The sequence below is a fragment of the Hippopotamus amphibius genome, chromosome 5 (assembly GCF_030028045.1).
Source record: "Hippopotamus amphibius kiboko isolate mHipAmp2 chromosome 5, mHipAmp2.hap2, whole genome shotgun sequence".
In the NCBI taxonomy this organism is placed as follows: Eukaryota; Metazoa; Chordata; class Mammalia; order Artiodactyla; family Hippopotamidae; genus Hippopotamus; species Hippopotamus amphibius.
Window position 1 is genome coordinate 102,085,035 of NC_080190.1, and position 15,103 is coordinate 102,100,137.

A 15,103-nucleotide genomic window follows, 5' to 3' on the forward strand; every position below is an offset into this window, starting at 1 on the left:
TGTGTCCTTTAAACTTGGTGTGTGTGCATGTGTGTGTGTGTGTGTGTGCACGCGCATGCTTTTTGACCAGAAAGAAAGTGGTGTGAAATATGTTGGGAACTATGGAACTAAGGTTTCCATTATAAGGAAAATAATTTGAATTGTAAAGAATTTTAATATGTAGCGGGGAGGGGGGTAAATTTGATACATGTAACTGGGGATTGGGCAGGAGGTGGGAGGCTTTGTGTTCATGAGCGTATGTTTTAAAGCAAAGTCTACCTTCAAGAATATATTCATTCACTAAACATTTTAGATTTTAAAGTTTCTCATTTACGAAAAAATTTCTTTAAGGTCTTTTTTTCCTGTTGAAATATCTTCATCATGGTCTTCAGATGGTGAAACATTAAAAAGTAATTGTAAATAACATGTGATTTTGACAGAACAGACAGAATGTTGATTAAGGCGAACGTGAATCCAGTAACACAGGAGTCCGCAGAATATAAAGATAAGCCCATAGACATGCTCTATTTTAGGAGCCTGAATCAATGGCGTCAAAATCAGAAACAAAGATATAGCTAAGCATCCAAATATAAACAGCAAAGGCGCCTGAAAGTTAAAAAAAGAAAAAAGATTAAGATTAGTAATGACATTGTCCTCAAAAGTTTCTATAAACAACATAAGAACACTCTTTTAGAACAAATGTTTCCAAACACCAGAGAGAAAACTACAAATATATTTTCAAATATACTTAGAAGGACGGTGTCAGTTTTACATGATAGAAAGTAAATCAGTGGCAGACTGAATGATTGTAAAAAAGTTGAACTGTATTTATTTAATTTTATTCATTCTATAGTTTTCATGAATGCCTACTCTAGTTACCAGATATTATTATTTGTTTACTATAATTAGTGCTTCATTTCCAAGCACAGAAAAAAGACCTTTAAACATGATCATCATAAATCAAAAATTAACTATGTCATTGTAGTATTAATCATTGCAGCATTCTTAGTTTTGGGAATTTGGAAACCTAGTCATGTCATAACTGTAATATTTGTTTGTGATGCTTCTTTAATGGAGCCTGTGCCCATCTTTCTTAGGGCAGCACCATCAAGTAATAGAAAGAACAGAAATGCTGGAATCAGAAAAGTCTGGTTAGAAATGCAACCTCTGTTATTTTAATTGCTCATTCTTTCAAGAAATATTCACTGAATTCCTACGTGGCGTGTGCTATGCTAGGGATACAGAGGTATTTAGGACAGACAAAGAAGGTTTAGTGTCACTGTCTAGCAGTATAACTTTGGTCTACCTAATTAATTGGTCTTCAGGATCATTTGCAGAGAGGAATCAGAAGGTGGCTCCCCAAGTGCCTGTCCCACGGGGGCCCCAAACAGTGCACAGTGAGACCCTCAGGGCCCCGCACTCCCATCACAACTGAAGGAAGGACGTGGTGGGTTGGTGGGAGCTAAGGGATAAATATATTCAGAGGCTTTTAATCAAATATTCCTGAAATACGTGTGTTTTGTGTGTCATTACCATTTAAATAGAAAGTCTGAGTGTCAGACCCTCTTAGACCCATTTGCAAAATGTTTTGTTTTTTTTTTTAATCTAATGCTGGTCTTCTTTGTGAGAATTGCATTCAGTATACTTCAGTAGAATGTGCTCAACAAAATGGCGTTTCTTAGGTAACTTTATAACAGAGATTTGTATACATTTCTTACTCCTCTATGAGGCTAAGAAGATTCTTGATGGAAAGATTTGTCTTTATTTCTCTGGACTGCCTAGTAGAGTGCCTGAAACATAGTAGGTAGTCCCTGCATATTTGCTGAATAAATGGATGACTGAAATCCAAGATATCATGGTTCACTTTTTTCCAACACAGGACAGGGTCAAGAGGAAGCCTTTTTGAAGGGAAGAAAGTCAAAATTGTCTAAGCTAGTATTTCTTAAAATATGGTCAATAGACCTCACTGCATAAGAATCCCCAATATAATTGATAAATACACAGATTCCTAGGGCCCATCAAAGACCTACTAAATTAGAACCCCCAGGGGTGAGTCTGGGAATTCAGATTTTAACAAGCGCACTCAAGTGGTTTTATGGTCGCTGGCATGAAATGTGGGACATTCATTTTATTTTCCACACAATCTCTAAGACCAGAAAGTATCTTAATTATACGGGCTACTGGATTATATTTATAACATGATTAAAGAACAAAACAAACACCATTTGGAACCTTTTGGGATTTACATCATAGCAAGGTATGGCTTATTTCATATCAAGACAAAATAAGTGAAAATAAGAAAAAGAAATGAGGGAAATAAAGAAACACAGGTAAAGAATAAATTTGGTTCACAAAATGCATGCCACAAAGCCCCATATAGATTCTGAAAGCAGGCCACCAAGCAGGCCAACAACAAGCAAATCAGTTGTTTAGAAGAGGCCCAAGTATTCCTGATGCTAAGATCAGAGAAAATTTCCTCAGTGGGTCCTTTATAGAATAAAAATTTCATCACTATCTTTTCAGTAAATATAACAAAAATTTGGTCTCTGGAATCAAAACGTGTGGTTTAAATTCCAGCCCTGATCATTTTAGCTAGGGTAATTTACTTAGTCTCTGGGCTCTAGAATTCTCCTGAGTTAAATGGGATAAAACTAAGAAAATTTCTGCCAGCTGTTTGACCTGAACCTGCTCATGTCTCCTAATTCGCTTTCTATACTATCGTCAGAATGGTCTTTTCAGATGAGAGTCTGATTTTATTTCTTTTGCATATAGTTGCTTAGGTAGTTCATTACTTTTACAAGTATATCCATCTGAGGGGGGGAAAAGGGAGCTGATATCTAGCTTGTGCTCTGCTCACCAGACGCTGTGCCTGCGCAAGGGGCTGTGTCTATTTAGAAAAAGGAGTGCTTTATTATATTTTGCACAAAGACACTCTAGGAACCTACAGTAGCCCTACTGACATTACCTAGAGGATAGTGATTCTATCTTTATAGTTTTCAGGTTCAAAATTTTTGTATTCACCTAAACTAAGGCTTAGATTAACATCTTATTGTATAAAACAAAGACCTTATCAAGGACATGAGCAAGAAGAGAATGCCATGTCACCCTCATTGGGTAAGAACTGAGGAAATGCTTTGAGCAGGGCCAATGTTATCCCCTCAAAAAATGTTATCCTGAAAGATGACGAAAAGGATAACATCTGTCTTCCTTGTGGAGAATCAGTTTTGACCTTTTACTCTAGAAAAATCAAACCAACTGTAGCCCATACAATCAATTATACATCAGTAACCTGGGAAACGGAGGTCTTGTTCAGATGTTTCATAAATTTGACTCGTGATTGGTTAGAAGCATCCCATATAGAATAAAAAATTATATTCCTAAAAAGAGAATAGAAGTTTAATATTAACATTTTAATCTTGATTTACCTTGTAAGGTCTAGGTAGATTGGGTTCCTGGTACCTTAGTTTCAATAAACCTATCATATGTAACCCTCTTAAAAACCATAATGCTAATCCTGAATATTTTATTAAATTGATCAAATCTGAGGTTATAATAACAACAGAAGTTAAGATGATTATCTGGCTGACAGCCATGGTTGGACAGGAGTGGCTATTGAGCATCGAGAAGATCAAAGGCAGTTGTCCTTCTTGGCTTGCTGTGTAGATCATCCTCGATGCCGAAAGCACTGTACAACACATGTTGCTAAATATTGAAGTTGAAATTCCAAAAGAAATGACCCATTGCATGGAAGGGATTATTTTGTCCGCCCAGGTGACAGCAACAGCATCTACAAAAATTTTAGAAATTTTCAAAAAAAAATCAGTCTCTTTGCTTGATTGAAAATATGGCATTAATTTTTCACTTCCTCCTGCAACCATATACTTTGTAATATGATTTTGCAGCTCCTTCCAAGAAAGGGAATCTCTTTACTTATTCTTGAATATGGTCTGGCCTTGTGGTCTGTTTTGGCCAGTAGAATGCATTAGAAGGGGTGATTTGCCACTGCATTTCAAACTTTCTAAGACTAGCTTGTGCATGGGATTTAAGAGGCACTTTTCAGGGCTCAAATTGTATTAAACTTAGAATAGGTCTTGTAAGTGGGACATCAAGCATGAGATAGGCATCTGAATCAGACTAGGGGCAGTGAGATGGCATTGTAGGGGAGGCAGAGAGATAGTATCTATCCTGGAAACAGTACAGTAAATTGTTTAGAAAGGCTGACGTGTGGTGAGGGTACGTGTGTGCCCAAGGAGGTAAGAGATGAATATGGAAAGTTAAGCTTTAACCAGATCTTGGAGAACCTGCCATGGTCAGCTTAGGAGCTGATATTTGGTCTGAAGGAAGGTGGTGCTGGGGTGCTGGGGTGGTGGTTGCAGCAGTTGTGACAGTGAGACTGGGAGGAATGCAAGAAAACAAGATGACGGAATATTTAGGCAGAGAGGTGACAGGAGTAGATTTGTGTTTTATAGAGTTATCTCTAGAGACGGAATGGAGGCTGGATTGGAAGGAGGAAGTTATAGGTGAGTGTATAAATTAGGAGGTTGTTTCTGTAAACGAAGTGAGAAAAATAAGGGCCTGGGCACTGAGGGTGGGAAAGAAGATACATTAGTGGGGTGGGTCTTTACAGAACATGCTGCCTGGTTTGGAAGTGGGGTGAAAGGTAAATTATAGTTCTCTCCCTCATTTTAATAGTTAAAAAAAAATCTCCTCTAGTGTGTTACTCTATTCCCGTGAGATCAAATTCTGGGAAGTAATGTGTTTTTGTTTACTTTTAAAAATTCGTATTTCTCTTTTTTCTTTTAGAATCAACATAACATTTTTATACTAGTCTCAGAGAAGATGCATAAATACAACTTCTGACTTTTAGAACCATGTAAAATATAGGTTTTTTAAAAAAATGAATTTCAAAGCTTCTTATTTTTGTAAAGGCTTTGAATGCAGATGATAGAGCAGAACTCCAGTTCACTGGTGTCACACATCAGACTGATCCTCTTTGTGACCTCTGGCCTTGAGAATACATCCATTACAAGGGAGTTCTAGTTACTGGAGTGACACAGTCAGCCCCTCCAAAACCACACACACTATACGTGGTCATAGACCCCTGTGCGCATCTATATTTACAATATTTTTGTAGTCTGTGTTTTTGTTGAGGTATTATTTGACCTTTATCTAGAATATCTGAAGAGTTAGTCATTCTCAATAAATGAATTGCCTAGATAACCAAACTTCTCTTCTTTCAGGAGTAACTATGTTTTAAAAATTAAAATTTGATAGAAGAACTGTTCTAATATATTTCAAATACTACTCTGCCTTTTTAAAGTAAAGTGAACATAATTTAACATTTTTTAAAAAAAGACCCAGTGCTGTCATAAAAATTCATCGCTTGATTCTGAGGAAATATAATTACTTGGTATTAGAAAAATGATTTTTTTTCTGATCATAAGTACAACATGGTAATTGGGGAAAATATGAACAGTATAAAAAAGGAAATAAAAATTTCTTGTAATCTTATCATTCTGATGGTGCCATTTACCATTAACTTCTTGTGATATCTCCATTTAGTCATGTGTGTGTTATATGATTACATGTATTAATAAAATTCATCATCTGATATATATTAATATATATTCATACTATTGATTGCTTTGCTAATAAGCCCTACTAGTGGTAGTTATGCTTTGATTTGGTGTGCTTGCATTGAGGCATTTTAGTATGGTGGTTGAGAACATAGGTTTTGGAGTCAAACAACCTGGATTTGAGTCTGTCTTTTTCAGGTAGTAGCTGTGTAGCGTTGAGCACCACGCTTAGTGGAATTGGGAAGAACATATTTTTGAAGGTCAGATATTGCAAGTTGCTGTCTGCACTTACAACCCATTACTAGCAATAACTTGAAGAAGAAGCAATCTCTTATCATTGGAAGAGCATAACTGAGACCTATTTTTGAATCTTATTAACCCTGTTCATTACTAACTTCCCTGCACTACAGTTTCCTCATCTGAAAAATGAAGATGGTACTGCTTGTTCCAAACAACTATTTTGAGGGTAGGTATCAGGGTGCACCTTAAAGGGTGGAGCATCTTCTAACAAAGTGTTTCTTCTTTGCCTTCTTGCCTTGCTCCCTCCTGTTTCTCTCCATCTCCTTCCTCTTTCTCCTTCATGTCTCTCTTCTCCTCTTCCTCCTCCTTCTCTTTCCCTTGTCGGTTCTTGCTTTTTCACATTCTCCTACCCTTTGACCTTAGTCTTTAGCATGTGCTCATTTTTTATAGATAGATTGTTTAGATGATTATTTTTCCTTTCCTTATGAAAACCAAAGCAGGAGCACATCACATTTATACTCTTATGGGTGTATCGAAAAAATAGCAGTATATAGGAGTCCCTGCTTATTCAGGGGAGGTGGTAGTGACCATTTCCTCTTGTCCGGACACATTCATACCTGCAGAGATGATTTCCTTGGGAGTCAAAACTGCCAGGTAGGATACATTAGCCAGCAAGTAAATCACCGCCACCATGGGAAGGACAGTAATCAGAGATTTGGGAATATTCTCACCAGGATTTTTTATCTCTCCTAAAAAAACACAAATAACTCATCAGAAAAGGACATATTATTATGAGACCTTTGAAGACTTCTTTGTAATAAAAAGGTTGAGAAAGTATTATTCATGTGTCTGCTGTTTCCTCATCTGCCTGATTTTGCGTTGGTCTTATGCAAGTTTTGCCTGAAAACTTGCATTTCTCACCATCATACTAAAAATCCAATTATTCCATGCATTTCACAATTATGGGTTTACAGTGATGAAAAAGACAAGCTATTATGTATGAAATGATAAGCTACAAGGAGATATTGTACAGCACATGGACTATAGCCAATATTTCATAACTATAAATAGACTATAGCCTTTAACACCTGAGAATCACTATGTTGTACACCTGAAACTTATATAATGTTGCAAATCAACTATACCTCAATAACAAAAGAGAAAAATGAAACAGGGATAAGAGCAGAGTTGGGGAGGGAGTTTGCATTAAATAAGGTAGTGGAGAAATGACATTTGAGGGAAGGCCTAAAGGAAGTGAGGGAGGGAGCTATGTGACCATCTCAGTGGGGAGCCTTCTATGTAAAGGAAACAGTTGGTGCAAAAGGAAAACCAACTCCCCGCCCCTGCCATGGCAACCTTTTGTGAGCTCATCTATGTCTTGCCCTGCCACAGAGGCTTCCACAGTGTAGTACTGAATACCCATGATAGCGCCAAGGATATACTGTGCTTTGTCTACCTTTCAAATACAGAGGAAACTACAAGGACTCAGAGAGGTTAAGAGACTTGCCCAAGGTTACACAGCAAATAAATGGTGAGGGCAGGATTTTAGCCAAGTTTGGTTTGACACCAGAGAGTAACCACTGCACCCTCCAGCATGAATGTAACTAGTTAGATCTCTTGGACCTCAAGGTGATGGATTTCTTGTACAGAAGGTAGGGAGTCCTTTTTGACACTCCCACCCTCTTGGATAGAGGTCTTCAGTTAGGAAAATCTTTGTGCTCCAATACATAATAACATTTTTAAACCAACAGCAGGGATGAACTCAAGTCACCTAACAATGTTTCGGTCAGTTTCCGTCAATTGCAGGGGGCCTTACCTCAGGGGAGGAGACATTGCATCAACAGCAAATTCTGAAAATTGACATATTATCTCAAAATTCCTAAACATCATGCTGTTTTTCTTAAAAAGAAACTTCAAAGGAGTGGTTAAGAGCATAGGCTCTGGAGCTAAAGGGTCTGGGGTTCTAACCTGGCTCTGACCTTCTGGGAAACAGGTTTTGCAGTTAGCAACAAAGATTGCCAGCCCATAGATGTGTACAAATAAAAAATGTACAATTGTTTAAAAAAATACTGTTTGGTATGTAGTATGTCTCTTCATCCTACTCATGTAAGTTTCTTCCTTTTTTCAGAAGTAGTGGTTCTCTCACCATCTCTTTCCCCCAAGCAATTTGACCTCTGAGGAAGTTCCTTTCTCTCATCCTTACTCTCTCAAGCAAACTTTTCTTACCTAGGCAAATTTAGTGTATTTAAATGACCACAAGGTCATCATAAGTGAGAAAAGTGTGAATGGAATTCAGGATGTTATAAAATAATAAGAGGAAAACACTTTAGAGTCCATCAGGCAGTCAAGAGATTCTTTGAATCTGCTCAAGCAGTGATAGAAATTTATTGTAAGCCATGTAGAAGCAAGACATTCTGTCCACCCAAATTCTGACAGGAAAGGAATCAGGAGATATCAATATAAAATCAATGTCAGCTGAATTGCGAGGTCTTGGGGTTCCCTATTACTATAGCAATAGTGTGACAGAACAAGTCTGTTTATATGTAACTTGGAGCATGAAGTACTCAGATCGCAGGTCGTATCTTGAACCTGGAAAGTGTAAGTGACTGTGTAAGCTGGGATCTTCCACCCAGCAGCTTCAATCACCTTAGATAGAGACTCTGATCCCCTGAGTGAGTAAATGACTTTACAACTTGACCGGCAGGTTCTCCCCTCCTCCAGCTTCTGTGAATAATGGCTACTAGTTCCCTACAGCTGAACCCTTCTCCTGAGAATTGCCCTTTGTCCTTGGGTGGTTTGGCAGGGACGGGGTGGGGGGGGGGCGGGGAGCTGCCTTGCTTAGAAAATCTGGAGGTTTACATTCTCCCCTCAGAGGCAGCCCACAGCCATTGATTAATTGATAAAAGGTACAAAAGCCCATCCCTAATGCCTCTAGTTGGGAACATTTTGTAGCATTCCTACCCTAGCAGTACTGCCTAATAAAAATATACTGTGAGCTGTTTATGTACTTAAAAATTTTCTAGTATCTACGTAAAAGAAAAATTGATGAAATTGAATTAATAATATATATTTATCCCCAAACATCCAAAATGTTATCATTGCAGTATGTAACATTTATTAAAAATTATTAATGAGCTATTGGACATTGTTTGGTTCATTCAAGATTTTGATCTTTGGTGTGTATTTTACACTGTGGAGCACCTCACCTTGACTAACTACACTTCAGATGCTCACTAGCCATACGTGGCTGGTGGTTACCAGGTTGGGCAGTGTGGCTCTGCGGGATCTGGCTGAGGCTAGACTTCAACTGAAACCACATGTTTGCTCAGCTCCCCATGCTACGCTGTCCTGCCTCCTTCACTCTTCACAGCTGTCTCTGGGAAGCAAGCCCTCAATAAAGTGCTTGCACAAGGATCCCCATCTCAGGCTCTGCTTCTGGGAACCCGATATAAGATGGGAATGTTTCAAATTAAATACAACAATGATCAGGTAAATGAAAACCCTTGACACCTTTTATTTTCTGCTAAATTATACAATTTGTGCCAGTGTCCAATTTTTATGAGAATCTGGCATGTTAGATAATCTGAAAGAGCAGCCTGGTTACTTAAATTTGAAATGTAAATGGATTTTCAGATGTGTGATTTCAAATTATAAGAGATATTAAGTTTATAAACAGTATTTAAGTGTTTAAGAGAATTTAAAATTCATCATATTTGAGACAATATTTTAGCGTTAGAGGACATAAGTGATTAGAAAGGCTTTGCAAGTCAGACATTCAAAGTGCTTAAAAATTAAATACATTTTAACATGCAATTAAAAGAATTTAAGGGAATTATAAATTGTGAATGAGGTTATATTCTTTAGTGAAATTTAATATGTTCAATTTATTAACCAACCACTTATTAAAACCAAGAAAAAGTAAATTTTATGTAAAATTTTAGTTTTATACATGCACATCATTATTTATAAGTTAATCTTAATGGTTTATGAAAACATGGTTTTGAATTTACACCATAAGAAAATTGACTAAAAATTTAACTCCAACTTTGGGACGTTATAAAACTCACATTAATATCTAACATGGATTTTTTTTCTTTAAGAAGGGAAGAGTAAAAGATAAGAAAAATTTAACCTGTGCCAACTGAATGCTTTCTTCCTCATCCTACCCTTCTCCCACCACTGTTCAAATAAACAACATCCTTTATAAAGAGTCCCTTGGGAATGCTGTCTCTTGGTTTAGCCTGGATGTTTTTAATGTGGAAAATTCCTTATTCTCCCTAACAGATCCCAGCTTTGGTCAAATCTTTAGGACCTGGGAATATTACCAAATTATGAGTGTATCCAGGAAAGCAGTGGATTGTGTTTCCTGCCATATTCCTACCTTCAGTGTAAACTAAGATCAGGGCCTCTGATCTCCAACCACAGGAGCGGAGGAGCAGCCTACGGTGGTGGCCCTGCCTGCTTAAACTCTCCTGCTTGGTCTCCCATAAAGGGAGGGGAAAGTTTTGTGTAATGAACCTTTTTTTTCTCCCATGTGTTCACAACTTTAGTTTCTGGAGGATTAAGGTGGATTTCTTGAGGGTGATTGAAATCTGTCATAGATTTACATCTTACAGCAATTTAAGAGAATGGGTGCTTCAGGTTTACCAATCCTCAAGAAGTCATTTTTCCTCCCTGAAACGACATACAGTACCCCTCCCACCCACACATCTGCAGTTTCACTTTCCATGGTTTCATTTATCTACCATTAACCATGGTCTGAAAATATTATATGGAACATTCCAGAAATAAACAATTTGTAAATTTTAAATTGCATGCTGTTCTGAGTATCATGATGAAATCTCATTCCATCCTGCTTGTCCTGCCCAAGACGAGAATCATCCCTTTTTCTAGGATGCACACTGTTTATGCACTGGCCTGATCCCTTAGCATAGGAGAAAACATAGTATATACAGGGTTCAGTCCTATCCATGGTTTCAGGCATCCACTGGGGGTCTTGGAACATATCCCCTGTGGATAAGGGGGGACTACTGTATATTGCAACATGCTAGGTGTCAGGAGGAGAGCTTGCAAGTATTCATGTGTATTCTGTCTCTGAAAAGTTCGTCTAATAGGAAGCCAATTAGGGTGTCGCTCCAGCCATAAGTCACCACTTGTTCTGGGCAACTTTGTGCACAGAGCTGGGGAATGAGCCTTTTCAAGCCTGCTTTCAGGGCTTTGGCAGAGGAGTGGATGCAAATCTAAGCTGATGGGGCCATTATAAATGCAACTTTCTCTAAGGGTCAGCCAATAATGCATCTCTCTATTTCTCCACCTAAATCCCCTTTGCTAACAATGGGAATTCTGGGCAGATTATTAAATCTGAGGCTCTCTTTAAATTGCTCCAAAAATTAATGTGCTTCATGTGATCCTGATTTTCTAAACAGCATACCATGGTATCTTGTCTGATTGTCCCTTGCAAAAGTCACACAGGTCATGTTATGGAAGCAGTGGCCTTTGTTCTTTTTGTAGTTGAGTGGATAGAACACTAGAGTCCCAACAGTTCTCTATGTCACTAGAGACTCCTTTGAATATTGTCAGACCTGCTACTGAGAACAATGAACTGATGGCTTTGAGATCTAACATAATTCCTTATTTCAAAGGTAGTCTAGTGGTGCTTAGCATTCAGCGTTATCCCTTTAGGAGGCCCTGATATAAGAATCTAGACACAAGCTCTCTATTCTATTTACACTTGGTCAGGAATATGACAGCTCAGAAACTCTGAGAACCAAACGAAGGAGATATTTCTTTCTAGCCAGGATCACCCTGTTTTGACACAGGAGAAGCCAGATCTCTAAATTTGGTAAGTTAATGAAGTGCTGGTTCTGATAACCAGGCCTATTCAGTTAGCCACAAGATCTGACCATGTTATTGCACTCACAGCATTCAACTTTCTGCTCTAATAGTCTGCAGATCCTGAAAATTTCACGAGACCTTTCAAACACAACCATATTGATCTGAAGTTACTCATATTTCTCTATCAGTTCCAGTTACGGGATTCTTGTCCTTAATTCAAGGTTTAACTTGTTTGATACCAAATCAAACCAAGGAGTAGGAGGAGAATGAGATGAGTCCTTCACACAGAATTAGGTCTAAAGCTGCATTGTGCTGTATCTTTAGGTAATGACCACTATCAGGAACACCTGTGCTTGCTCTAGTGGGCTGCTTTACTTTAGCCAAGGGATGCACCAACATCTGACTATTCACTTTTGCAGAACCCACCACTGCCCACTGACTAGGTGACCCCTGGAGAATGTAGTTCCAAGAGCAGTGACCTGGGAAACTCTGCCTCCATGCATATCCAATATTTTTAATTTTGACTCATGTGCCTTTTAATGGCCAAACTAGCAGCAAGGTGACTGCTGTCATACTTAATATGTGCTAGGTAAATTAAAGTCTTATCATTATTTGAAAAGCCTTGATATTTAAACATTCATTAATTTTACTGCAAGAAATTTCAGTTACATTTCTCAATAAAAAGGGAAAATGATAACATACTCAAAAATCATATCAACTATTAAATTTTTAGTAATCTACATGAGTGAGCAATGTGTCTCATTGATTGGGGAACATAAAAAAATTTGATAATTCCAGAATTGAGAATTTGAAGAAATCATTAAAAGTTTTGATAAGGTATTATCAAAATCTGTAGCATAAAATCTATAGCACTGTTATATTTAGGGGAACAAACTCCAGTTTCTTTTTTTTTTTTAAACTCCAGTTTCTTATTAAAATTTTTGCAAAGATTTTGTTTGGAAGTTTTATACAACTTCAATATTTAATACATTCCTTAATATTTAATACTCCTATAATTTTAAAATGTGAAACAAATATAGTGAATTGTTTTCTATTTAGTTCTTTTGTTTACTCTAGAGAGCTATGCAACTGTTACCAAATTCTTTAGGTATCATGACATCAGAGGGGGAACACACAACAGTGCATATAAACAGGGAAGCATGGATATTACACAAGTCATTGTAACTGTAAAAAATGGTAAGCATTTCAAATATCCACTAATGTGAAAGTGCGGTAAAGCCATTCTAAGGAATATTATGCAGCAGTTAAAAGAATGTGTTACATGCTTAAGAACTAATATGGAAAGTTCTCTAAGACATATTGTGGAATCAAAATTAGGATGTGACATTTTACCAAAGTGGTAGGGGATATATAAAATCTGTGATTGTTCTATTTTTTTACAAACCAATTATGTTAACATATTTCTTATGTAATTAATATTTAACTCAAAATGTCTTGAAAAATTGCTAGAATAAAATACAGTAAAACCTGAGAGTTATCTTAATTTTCTGTTGAAAATCTTATTAAATTCCCAAGTTTGTTATAGGGGAATGACCTGAAAAACACTAAATTCTATGTATTTTATAGAGATAATTATCTACCAAGGCTTAATGATGATTAACCACATGCACGTAGAGCATGCAGATTCAATTCAGCTCCCCACAAATCAACAAATCAGATATATCTTTCTCCAGAGAGTTGTAGACAAAATTTTATGCCTGCGACAAAAGCATTTCAGACAAAGATTTACCTGCTATGCTGTTGAGGATTGACGTGCCAGAATAGGCAAACAATCCCTGCAGGAAGGCTTCTGCAATCTGTGAGACGTTAGGAAGTTCCGCGTCGAAAGCGTTCTCAAACCTGGCAACGTTCTCCTTTTTCCCAATACCTAACAGCACAATCCCAGTGAGGGAAATGAAGCAGAGGACAGTCATCTTTGCCAAAGTACTGATAGTTTGAAGCCAAGCCACTGTCTGCACCCCTCGAGTATTCAGAAGTCCCAAAGACCACAGAATCGCCAAAGCTAGGCACCTCTTTGGCAGCTCTGGAGCTGGGCACCCTGCGTAGAAAGGCTGAATGGTATAGGTAGATAATAACAAGGTTTCGGTAGCTAGTCTTAAGGGATGAGTAAACAGTTTGATCCAAAGACTGAGGAAAGCAACAGAGGATCCAAGAGATCTTTTGAGGAAATAATACTGTGCTCCACTTCTAGGGAAGGTCGTCCCCAGCTCTGCGTGACTGAGAGCGGAGATCAGAGCCAGCACCGCACAAGCAGCCCAGATACTCAGGGAGACGGCTACGTTCAGGGAGGAATACTTTAATACCCCTTTAGGAGACACAAAGATTCCTGCCCCTATTGTGGCACTAAATATTAAAATGTTTCCACGGAAGAATCCTATTGCCCTCAGGAGTTGCATGCTTTTGCCTTTTTTCCTGTTTTTTTTTTTTTTTTTTTTTTTTTAAATCCTGAAAAATAATTTTAAAATTTCATGTAGATTGCTAACTCATACATTCCCCCAATGATTCTTCTGCAACATGCTTTCTTGATTTAGCCATTGTCCTTACATAAGCATTTTATTACTGCAGTTAACTTGGCTTTAAAAATGATTAACTTGTGAGTTGTTCTAAGATTTTGTGAACTCTTGTAAGGCCAGAGTTAAAATGTTTCTCATGTTAATTATTTAAAAATTCAAATATGCCAGGTGATGGTTGCAGAACATTGTGAACATGATTAATGCCACTGAATTGTACACTTAAAAAGGTCAAAGTCACAAATTTTGTGTTATATGCATTTTGCCACAAGTTTTAAAAAGTTGTAATATACAAAAACCCACTCTAAGTGGGTGAGTCGTATATGGTATGTGAATTATATCTCTACCATAGGTACTCCTGAGGAAAATTTTACTCTGAATTGAGTTTATTGCTATTGGAGATAAATGAAGTTGCCTGGGTTTCTATTTACTGATTCCTGATCCAAGGATGTTCCTAAGCGTGCAGTAGCTGGCTGTCTGGATTATTTATCATATAACTTGCAGTTTTGGAATTAGAGCTTCACACAAGACAAGGAGCTGGGAATGGGCCACTCCAAGGACATAGAACTATCAAGTGTATTTAAGCTTAGGGACAAGAATGAAGTGATTGGACTGGATATATTTTTAAAGTAGACCCTACAGAATTTGCTGATGATTTAGATGTGGGGTTATTGATTGAAAAGAATAAGATTGACCAAGGTATGTGGGCCTGGCAACTGGAAGAATGAAGGTGCCTTTACAGTTTTCTATTTGTGGATGTATCTATCTGCCTTTTGATGACTTTTTTTCACTATAAAATTCAATGCAACATGGACATTCTTTACAATTTCTTCTTTAATACATATTTGAGTTTATTTAGGATGTTCATAGGAATGGAATTGCTGGTTCACAGAGTTCTGCTGTTTTATTAGATGATTCCAAATTTCACAGCTTTGCCAACAT

The 15,103-nt window shown here is 37.5% G+C and overlaps 1 protein-coding gene across 1 annotated transcript; it reads right to left on the reverse strand.

Annotated features, from left to right (window-relative positions):
* Window positions 1-265: 265 nt before the first annotated feature.
* On the reverse strand, window positions 266-14,180 carry LOC130854023 (solute carrier family 7 member 13-like). Its single transcript, XM_057736596.1, has 4 exons — window positions 13,381-14,180; window positions 6,413-6,544; window positions 3,405-3,766; window positions 266-585 (listed from the first exon to the last, which is right to left on the reverse strand). Exons 1-4 carry the CDS (start codon window positions 14,045-14,047, stop codon window positions 310-312), a joined length of 1,437 nt encoding a protein of 478 aa, XP_057592579.1. The 5' UTR covers window positions 14,048-14,180; the 3' UTR covers window positions 266-309.
* Window positions 14,181-15,103: the final 923 nt, after the last annotated feature.

Coding starts and splice junctions, on each gene's coding strand:
- LOC130854023 (XM_057736596.1), bottom strand. CDS start 14,047: ATGCAACTCCTGAGGGCAATAGGATTCTTCCGTGGAAACATTTTAATA. Junction 6,545..13,380: donor AATCCTCAACAGCATAGCAG/GTAAATCTTTGT, acceptor GTGTTTTTTTAG/GAGAGATAAAAAATCCTGGT. Junction 3,767..6,412: donor CAAGGAAATCATCTCTGCAG/GTATGAATGTGT, acceptor AAATTTTTGTAG/ATGCTGTTGCTGTCACCTGG.